The 12785-nt window shown below is 34.0% G+C and overlaps 1 protein-coding gene across 2 annotated transcripts in view; it reads left to right on the top strand.

Moving 5' to 3' along the window:
* Window positions 1-12785, top strand: part of LOC118942980 (phosphatidylinositol 4,5-bisphosphate 3-kinase catalytic subunit alpha isoform) — a 150089-nt gene that overhangs the window by 76588 nt on the left and 60716 nt on the right. For both annotated transcript variants that reach the window (XM_036958414.2, XM_090214958.1), the window contains 4 exons: window positions 321-572; window positions 676-761; window positions 8959-9064; window positions 12039-12191. In XM_036958414.2, coding sequence (XP_036814309.1) covers window positions 321-572; window positions 676-761; window positions 8959-9064; window positions 12039-12191 — 597 coding nt within the window. The remainder of the gene's footprint in view (window positions 1-320; window positions 573-675; window positions 762-8958; window positions 9065-12038; window positions 12192-12785) is intronic.

Raw genomic sequence — 12785 nt, 5'->3', positions numbered from 1 at the left:
ACAGACACACACACGCATGCACACGCGCGCACACACACAGAGACAGACACACACACACACACTCACACACACAGAGACAGACACACACACACGCACGCGCGCGCACACACACACAGAGACAGACATACGCACGCACGCACGCACGCACACACACACACACACACACACACACACACACACACACACACATACACACACACACACACACACACACACACACACACAGACTGTCATGGCTGATCCATAGACACACACATATTAAGGTGATGACACTCTTAACCCATTCCTCTCTTTCCTCCCTGTGCATCTCCCTCCCCCAGTATATCCGTAGTTGTATAACGGTGGGCCGCCTGCCCCACCTGATGTTAGTGTCAAAGGACAGTCTGTACAGCCAGCTCCCAGGCAGTGGGTTTGTAGCTCCCTCCTACAGTCGGCGGACCCCCCAGCCCAGCCCCTGTCCTGGGGGAGGAGATCCCAGCTCACCCCGCTCCCTCTGGGCCTTCAACACCCTGCTGAGGGTCCGCCTGCTCTGTGCTACATACGTTAACGTCAACATCAGAGACATTGACAAGGTAGACAGACACGCTCCATAATGATAATAACAATTGATGTCAATATTAACTGTCTGTGTGTGTTGACATCATGTTGTCTCCTGTAACTGATCAACTGTTGTAGATATATGTTAGAACTGGTATCTATCATGGAGGAGAGCCGCTGTGTGACAACGTCAACACCCAGAGAGTACCCTGCTCCAACCCCAGGTAACATTACTACACCACCACAACACCACTATAGCATTACTATAACATTACTATAACATAACTACAACATTACTACAACACTATTATAACACTACTACAACACTATTATAACATTACTGCAACACTATTATAACATTACTATAACATAACTACAACATAACTACAACATAACTACAACATTACTACACCACTACTACAACACTATTATAACATTACTGCAACACTACTACAACACTACTATAACATTACTGCAACACTATTATAACATTACTGCAACACTATTATACCACTACTACAACACTACTACAACACTATTATAACATTACTGCAGCACTATTATAACACTACTACAATACTACTACAACACTATTATAACATTACTATAACATTACTGCAACACTATTATACCACTACTACAACATTACTACAACATTACTACACCACTACTACAACACTATTATAACATTACTATAACATAACTACAACAGTACTACACCACCACAACACCACTATAGCATTACTATAACATAACTACAACATAACTACAACATTACTACAACAACATTACTATAACATTACTATAACATAACTACAACATTACTATAACACTACTACAACACTACTATAACATTACTATAACATAACTACAACATAACTACAACATTACTACAACAACATTACTATAACATAACTACAACATAACTACAACAGTACTACAACACTACTACAACACTATTATAACATTACTGCAACACTATTATACCACTAATACAACACACCTACAACACTATTATAACATTACTATAACATAACTACAACATAACTACAACATAACTACACCATTACTACAACACTATTATAACATTACTGCAACACTATTATACCACTACTACAATACTACTACAACACTATTATAACATTACTGCAACAATATTATACCACTACTACAACACTACTACAACACTACTATAACATTACTATAACATTACTGCAACACTATTATACCACTACTACACCATTACTACAACACTAGTATAACATTACTGCAACACTATTATACCACTACTACAATACTACTACAACACTATTATAACATTACTGCAACACTATTATACCACTACTACAACACTACTACAACACTACTATAACATTACTATAACATTACTGCAACACTATTATACCACTACTACAACATTACTACAACATTACTACACCACTACTACAACACTATTATAACATTACTGCAACACTATTATACCACTACTACAACACTACTACAACACTATTATAACATTACTATAACATTACTGCAACACTATTATACCACTACTACAACATTACTACAACATTACTACACCACTACTACAACACTATTATAACATTACTGCAACACTATTATACCACTACTACAACACTACTACAACACTATTATAACATTACTATAACATTACTGCAACACTATTATACCACTACTACAACACTACTACAACATAACTACACCACTACTACAACACTATTATACCACTACTATAACACTATTATACCACTACTACAACACTACTACACCACTACTACAACACTACTACACCACTACTACAACACTATTATAACATTACTGCAACACTATTATACCACTACTACAACACTACTACAACACTATTATAACATTACTGCAACACTATTATACCACTACTACAACACTATTATACCACTACTACAACACTATTATAACATTACTGCAACACTATTATACCACTACTACAACACTACTACAACACTATTATAACATTACTGCAACACTATTATACCACTACTACAACACTACTACAACATAACTACACCACTACTACAACACTATTATACCACTACTACAACACTACTACAACACTATTATAACATTACTGCAACACTATTATACCACTACTACAACACTACTACAACACTATTATAACATTACTGCAACACTATTATACCCTACTACAACACTATTATACCACTACTACAACACTACTACAACACTATTATAACATTACTGCAACACTATTATAACACTACTACAACACTATTATACCACTACTGCAACACTATTATACCACTACTACAACACTACTACAACACTATTATAACATTACTATAACATTACTGCAACACTATTATACCACTACTACAACATTACTACAACACTAGTATAACATTACTATAACATTACTACACCACTACTACAACACTACTACAACACTAGTATAACATTACTGCAACACTATTATACCAGTACTACAACACTACTACAACACTATTATAACATTACTGCAACACTATTATACCACTACTACAACACTACTACAACACTACTATAACATTACTGCAACACTATTATACCACTACTACAACACTATTATAACACTACTACAACACTACTACAACACTATTATAACATTACTGCAACACTATTATACCACTACTACAACACTATTATAACACTACTACAACACTACTACAACACTATTATAACATTACTGCAACACTATTATAACACTACTACAACACTACTACAACACTACTATAACATTACTGCAACACTATTATACCACTACTACAACACTATTATACCAGTACTACAACACTACTACAACACTATTATAACATTACTGCAACACTATTATACCAGTACTACAACACTACTACAACACTATTATAACATTACTGCAACACTATTATACCACTACTACAACACTACTACAACACTACTATAACATTACTGCAACACTATTATACCACTACTACAACACTATTATAACACTACTACAACACTACTACAACACTATTATAACATTACTGCAACACTATTATACCACTACTACAACACTACTACAACACTATTATACCACTACTATAACATAACTACAACATAACTACAACATAACTACACCATTACTACAACACTATTATAACATTACTGCAACACTATTATACCACTACTACAATACTACTACAACACTATTATAACATTACTGCAACACTATTATACCACTACTACAACACTACTACAACACTACTATAACATTACTATAACATTACTGCAACACTATTATACCACTACTACACCATTACTACAACACTAGTATAACATTACTGCAACACTATTATACCACTACTACAATACTACTACAACACTATTATAACATTACTGCAACACTATTATACCACTACTACAACACTACTACAACACTACTATAACATTACTATAACATTACTGCAACACTATTATACCACTACTACAACATTACTACAACATTACTACACCACTACTACAACACTATTATAACATTACTGCAACACTATTATACCACTACTACAACACTACTACAACACTATTATAACATTACTATAACATTACTGCAACACTATTATACCACTACTACAACATTACTACAACATTACTACACCACTACTACAACACTATTATAACATTACTGCAACACTATTATACCACTACTACAACACTACTACAACACTATTATAACATTACTATAACATTACTGCAACACTATTATACCACTACTACAACATAACTACACCACTACTACAACACTATTATACCACTACTACAACACTATTATACCACTACTGCAACACTACTACAACACTATTATAACATTACTGCAACACTATTATACCACTACTACAACACTACTACAACACTATTATAACATTACTGCAACACTATTATACCACTACTACAACACTACTACAACATAACTACACCACTACTACAACACTATTATACCACTACTACAACACTACTACAACACTATTATAACATTACTGCAACACTATTATAACACTACTACAACACTACTACAACACTATTATAACATTACTGCAACACTATTATACCACTACTACAACACTACTACAACACTATTATAACATTACTGCAACACTATTATACCCTACTACAACACTATTATACCACTACTACAACACTACTACAACACTATTATAACATTACTGCAACACTATTATAACACTACTACAACACTATTATACCACTACTGCAACACTATTATACCACTACTACAACACTACTACAACACTATTATAACATTACTGCAACACTATTATACCACTACTACAACACTACTACAACACTAGTATAACATTACTGCAACACTATTATACCACTACTACAACACTACTACAACACTATTATAACATTACTGCAACACTATTATACCCTACTACAACACTACTATAACATTACTATAACATTACTATAACATAACTACAACATTACTACAACACTATTATAACATTACTGCAACACTATTATACCACTACTACAACACTACTACAACACTATTATAACATTACTGCAACACTATTATACCACTACTACAACACTATTATAACATTACTGCAACACTATTATACCACTACTACAACACTACTACAACACTATTATAACATTACTGCAACACTATTATACCACTACTACAACACTACTACAACACTACTATAACATTACTATAACATTACTGCAACACTATTATACCACTACTACAATACTACTACAACACTACTACAACACTACTACAACACTATTATACCACTACTACAACACTACTACAACACTACTATAACATTACTATAACATTACTGCAACACTATTATACCACTACTACAACACTACTACAACACTATTATAACATTACTGCAACACTATTATACCACTACTACAATACTACTACAACACTATTATAACATTACTGCAACACTATTATACCCTACTACAACACTACTATAACATTACTATAACATTACTATAACATAACTACAACATTACTACAACAACATTCCTACAACATACTACAACATTACTACAACACTACTATAACATTACTATAACATAACTACAACATAACTACAACATTACTACAACACTACTACAACACTAGGATAACATAACTACAACATAACTACAACATTACTACAACACTATTATAACATCACTGCAACACTTTTATACCACTACTACAACACTACTACAACACTATTATAACATTACTATAACATAACTACAACATAACTACAACATTACTACACCACTACTACAACACTACTACAACACTAGTATAACATTACTGCAACACTATTATACCAGTACTACAACACTACTACAACACTATTATAACATTACTATAACATTACTGCAACACTATTATACCACTACTACAACACTACTACAACACTATTATAACATTACTATAACATTACTGCAACACTATTATACCACTACTACAACATTACTACAACACTATTATAACATTACTATAACATTACTGCAACACTACTACAACACTACTACAACACTAGTATAACATTACTGCAACACTATTATACCAGTACTACAACACTACTACAACACTACTATAACATTACTGCAACACTATTATACCACTACTACAACATTACTACAACACTAGTATAACATTACTATAACATTACTACACCACTACTACAACACTACTACAACACTAGTATAACATTACTGCAACACTATTATACCAGTACTACAACACTACTACAACACTATTATAACATTACTGCAACACTATTATACCACTACTACAACACTACTACAACACTACTATAACATTACTGCAACACTATTATACCACTACTACAACACTATTATAACACTACTACAACACTACTACAACACTATTATAACATTACTGCAACACTATTATACCACTACTACAACACTATTATAACACTACTACAACACTATTATACCACTACTACAACACTACTACAACACTATTATAACATTACTGCAACACTATTATAACACTACTACAACACTACTACAACACTATTATACCACTACTACAACACTTTTATAACACTACTACAACACTACTACAACACTATTATAACATTACTGCAACACTATTATACCACTACTACAACACTACTACAACACTACTATAACATTACTGCAACACTATTATACCACTACTACAACACTATTATACCAGTACTACAACACTATTATACCACTACTACAACACTATTATACCACTACTACAACACTACTACAACACTACTATAACATTACTGCAACACTATTATACCACTACTACAACACTATTATACCAGTACTACAACACTATTATACCACTACTACAACACTACTACAACACTACTACAACACTATTATAACATTACTGCAACACTATTATAACACTACTACAACACTACTACAACACTATTATACCACTACTACAACACTATTATAACACTACTACAACACTACTACAACACTATTATACCACTACTACAACACTATTATACCACTACTACAACACTACTACAACACTATTATAACATTACTGCAACACTATTATACCAGTACTACAACACTACTACAACACTATTATAACATTACTGCAACACTATTATACCACTACTACAACACTACTACAACACTACTATAACATTACTGCAACACTATTATACCACTACTACAACACTATTATAACATTACTGCAACACTATTATAACACTACTACAACACTACTACAACACTACTACAACACTATTATAACATTACTGCAACACTATTATACCACTACTACAACACTACTACAACACTATTATACCACTACTACACGATAATTGTATTTCTTATTCTTCTCTGTATTACTTTAAACGGCATTGTTGGTTAGGGACTCGTAAGTACGTCTACTACACCTGTTGTAAGGTCTACACATTTCACTGTGAGGTCTACTACACCTGTTGTATTCAGCATTTCACTGTAAGGTCTACTACACCTGTTGTATTCAGCATTTCACTGTGAGGTCTACTACACCTGTTGTATTCAGCATTTCACTGTAAGGTCTACTACACCTGTTGTATTCAGCATTTCACTGTAAGGTCTACTACACCTGTTGTATTCAGCATTTCACTGTAAGGTCTACTACACCTGTTGTATTCAGCATTTCACTGTAAGGTCTACTACACCTGTTGTATTCAGCATTTCACTGTGAGGTCTACTACACCTGTTGTATTCAGCATTTCACTGTGAGGTCTACTACACCTGTTGTATTCAGCATTTCACTGTAATGTCTACTACACCTGTTGTATTCAGCATTTCACTGTAAGGTCTACTACACCTGTTGTATTCAGCATTTCACTGTGAGGTCTACTACACCTGTTGTATTCAACATTTCACTGTGAGGTCTACTACACCTGTTGTATTCAGCATTTCACTGTAAGGTCTACTACACCTGTTGTATTCAGCATTTCACTGTGAGGTCTACTACACCTGTTGTATTCAGCATTTCACTGTAAGGTCTACTACACCTGTTGTATTCAGCATTTCACTGTGAGGTCTACTACACCTGTTGTATTCAGCATTTCACTGTAAGGTCTACTACACCTGTTGTATTCAGCATTTCACTGTGAGGTCTACTACACCTGTTGTATTCAGCATTTCACTGTAAGGTCTACTACACCTGTTGTATTCAGCATTTCACTGTAAGGTCTACTACACCTGTTGTATTCAGCATTTCACTGTAAGGTCTACTACACCTGTTGTATTCAGCATTTCACTGTGAGGTCTACTACACCTGTTGTATTCAGCATTTCACTGTGAGGTCTACTACACCTGTTGTATTCAGCATTTCACTGTAATGTCTACTACACCTGTTGTATTCAGCATTTCACTGTAAGGTCTACTACACCTGTTGTATTCAGCATTTCACTGTGAGGTCTACTACACCTGTTGTATTCAACATTTCACTGTGAGGTCTACTACACCTGTTGTATTCAGCATTTCACTGTAAGGTCTACTACACCTGTTGTATTTAGCATTTCACTGTGAGGTCTACTACACCTGTTGTATTCAGCATTTCACTGTAAGGTCTACTACACCTGTTGTATTCAGCATTTCACTGTGAGGTCTACTACACCTGTTGTATTCAGCATTTCACTGTAAGGTCTACTACACCTGTTGTATTTTGCTCATGTGACAAAGACAATTTGATTTGATGGTTATTTAAGAATATAGAGTCTTCGTATGAATCAAACACCCCAGCAATGGCTCAACCCTTATCAACTACAACATTATTACAACATTTCTATAACCGGACAAAGTATCTCATCAGCCTCTTATCTCTCTCCTCTCCAGGTGGAATGAGTGGCTGTCCTATGACATCTACATGACGGACCTCCCTCACTCCTCCAGACTCTGTCTCTCCATCTGCAGCGTCAAGGGACGCAAGGGAGCCAAAGAGGTAGCTACCGCACCGCATATACTAACCTGTCTGTGGTACTAGTACTACTATATACTAACCTGTCTATGGTACTAGTACTAACATATACTAGTACTGATATATACTAACCTGTCTGTGGTACTAGTACTACTATATACTAACCTGTCTATGGTACTAGTACTAACATATACTAGTACTGATATATACTAACCTGTCTGTGGTACTAGTACTACTATATACTAACCTGTCTATGGTACTAGTACTACTATATACTAACATATGCTAACCTGTCTATGGTACTAGTACTGATATATACTAACCTGTCTATGGTACTAGTACTGATATATACTAATCTGTCTATGGTACTAGTACTACTATATACTAACCTGTCTGTGGTACTAGTACTACTATATACTAACCTGTCTATGGTACTAGTACTACTATATACTAACCTGTCTATGGTACTAGTACTACTATATACTAACATATGCTAACCTGTCTATGGTACTAGTACTACTATATACTAACATGTCTGTGGTACTAGTACTACTAGTACTACTGTATACTAACCTGTCTATGGTACTAGTACTAACATATATTAACAATGTTGTAGTTATGTTATAGTAATGATATAGTAATGTTATAGTAATGTTATAGTAGTGTTGTAGTAGGGTATAATAGTGCTGCAGTAATGTTATAATAGTGTTGCAGTAGTGTTGTAGTAGTGTTGTAGTAGTGGTATAATAGTGTTGCAGTAATGTTATAATAGTGTTGTAGTAATGTTGTAGTAGTGGTATAATAGTGTTGCAGTAATGTTATAATAGTGTTGTAGTAATGTTGTAGTAGTGGTATAATAGTGTTGCAGTAATGTTATAGTAATGTTGTAGTAGTGGTGTAGTAATGTTGTAGTAGTGGTATAATAGTGTTGCAGTAATGTTATAGTAATGTTATAATAGTGTTGTAGTAGTGTTGTAGTAGTGGTATAATAGTGTTGCAGTAATGTTATAATAGTGTTGTAGTAGTATTGTAGTAGTGGTATAATAGTGTTGCAGTAATGTTATAATAGTGTTGTAGTAATGGTGTAGTTATGTTGTAGTTATGTTGTAGTTATGTTATAGTAATGTTATAATAGTGTTGTAGGTGTGTTGTATTAGTGGTATAATAGTGTTGCAGTAATGTTATAATAGTGTTGTAGTAATGTTGTAGTAGTGGTATAATAGTGTTGCAGTAATGTTATAGTAATGTTATAGTAGTGTTGTAGTAGTGTTGTAGTAGTGGTATAATAGTGTTGCAGTAATGTTATAATAGTGTTGTAGTAATGTTGTAGTAGTGGTATAATAGTGTTGCAGTAATGTTATAGTAATGTTATAGTAGTGTTGTAGTAGTGTTGTAGTAGTGGTATAATAGTGTTGCAGTAATGTTATAATAGTGTTGTAGTAGTGTTGTAGTAGTGGTATAATAGTGTTGCAGTAATGTTATAATAGTGTTGTAGTAGTGTTGTAGTACTGTTGTAGTAGTGGTATAATAGTGTTGCAGTAATGTTATAGTAATGTTATAGTAGTGTTGTAGTAATGTTGTAGTAGTGGTATAATAGTGTTGCAGTAATGTTATAGTAATGTTATAGTAGTGTTGTAGTAGTGTTGTAGTAGTGGTATAATAGTGTTGCAGTAATGTTATAATAGTGTTGTAGTAGTGTTGTAGTAGTGGTATAATAGTGTTGCAGTAATGTTATAGTAATGTTATAATAGTGTTGTAGTAATGTTGTAGTAGTGGTATAATAGTGTTGCAGTAATGTTATAGTAATGTTATAATAGTGTTGTAGTAGTGTTGTAGTAGTGTTATAATAGTGCTGCAGTAATGTTATAATAGTGTTGTAGTAGTGTTGTAGTAGTGGTATAATAGTGTTGCAGTAATGTTATAATAGTGTTGTAGTAGTGTTGTAGTAGTGTTATAATAGTGCTGCAGTAATGTTATAATAGTGTTGTAGTAGTGTTGTAGTAGTGGTATAATAGTGTTGCAGGAATGTTATAATAGTGTTGTAGTAGTGTTGTAGTAGTGGTATAATAGTGTTGCAGTAATGTTATAGTAATGTTATAGTAGTGTTGTAGTAGTGTTGTAGTAGTGGTATAATAGTGTTGCAGTAATGTTATAATAGTGTTGTAGTAGTGTTGTAGTAGTGGTATAATAGTGTTGCAGTAATGTTATAATAGTGTTGTAGTAGTGTTGTAGTTATGTTATAGTAATGTTATAGTAGTGTTGTAGTAGTGTTGTAGTAGTGGTATAATAGTGTTGCAGTAATGTTATAATAGTGTTGTAGTAGTGTTGTAGTAGTGTTATAATAGTGCTGCAGTAATGTTATAATAGTGTTGTAGTAGTGTTGTAGTAGTGTTATAATAGTGTTGCAGTAATGTTATAATAGTGTTGTAGTAATGTTGTAGTAGTGGTATAATAGTGTTGTAGTAGGGTATAATAGTGTTGCAGTAATGTTATAATAGTGTTGTAGTAGTGTTGTAGTAGTGGTATAATAGTGTTGCAGTAATGTTATAATAGTGTTGTAGTAGTGTTGTAGTAGTGTTATAATAGTGTTGCAGTAATGTTATAATAGTGTTGTAGTAGTGTTATAATAGTGTACTAACATATACTAACTAACCTGTCTATGGTACTAGTACTAACATATACTAATATATACTAATATGTCTATGGTACTAGTACTAACATATACTAACTAACCTGTCTATGGTACTAGTACTAACATAAACTAACATATACTAATCTGTCTATGGTACTAGTACTAACATATACTAATATATACTAATATGTCCATGGTACTAGTACTAACATATACTAATATATACTAACCTGTCTATGTTGTGTGTCTGTTTACTAGCACTGTACGTTCACTTGAACAAATATTAATCTGTGTTTGTGTGTGTGTGTGTGTGTGTGTGTGTGTGTGTGTGCGTGCGTGTGTGTGTGTGTGTGTGTGTGTGTGTAGGAGCACTGCCCGCTGGCGTGGGGCAACGTGAACATGTTTGACTACAAGGACACGTTAGTGTGTGGAAAAGTAGCGCTCAGCCTGTGGCCAGTTCCTCACGGTTTAGAGGACCTGCTCAATCCTATAGGAGTGGCTGGATCCAACCCTAACAAGGTAAGGAACAACTAGGCTTTATGGTCAACTCCTGTCTGTCTGGATTGGTTGAAGATATACTTTTTAGCATTTCAATGTTTTATTGGACAGAGGAGGAGACCATGGGAAAGATGGACACACAAGCAGTGGGCTGGATTTGAACCCTGAGCTCTTTGGGGTTTTGTCACTTTGTGACAACTGCTGATGTAAAAAAACTGGCTTTACAAAAGTTAATGAGATGTATTTCTGTTTAACCTCATATGATCTCTTCCTCACCCTGTAGGAAACTCCATGTGTTGAACTAGAGTTCTCATGATCTCTTCCTCACCCTGTAGGAAACTCCATGTGTTGAACTAGAGTTCTCATGATCTCTTCCTCACCCTGTAGGAAACTCCATGTGTTGAACTAGAGTTCTCATGATCTCTTCCACACCCTGTAGGAAACTCAGTGTGTTGAACTTGAGTTCTCTTGATCTCTTTCTCACCCTGTAGGAAACTCCATGTGTTGAACTAGAGTTCTCATGATCTCTTCCACACCCTGTAGGAAACTCAGTGTGTTGAACTAGAGTTCTCTTGATCTCTTCCTCACCCTGTAGGAAACTCCATGTGTTGAACT

Source organism: Oncorhynchus mykiss, chromosome 21, assembly GCF_057628025.1.
Source record: "Oncorhynchus mykiss isolate SJ-2025 chromosome 21, ASM5762802v1, whole genome shotgun sequence".
Taxonomy (NCBI): domain Eukaryota; kingdom Metazoa; phylum Chordata; class Actinopteri; order Salmoniformes; family Salmonidae; genus Oncorhynchus; species Oncorhynchus mykiss.
This window is presented reverse-complemented; position numbering and strand designations above follow the sequence as displayed.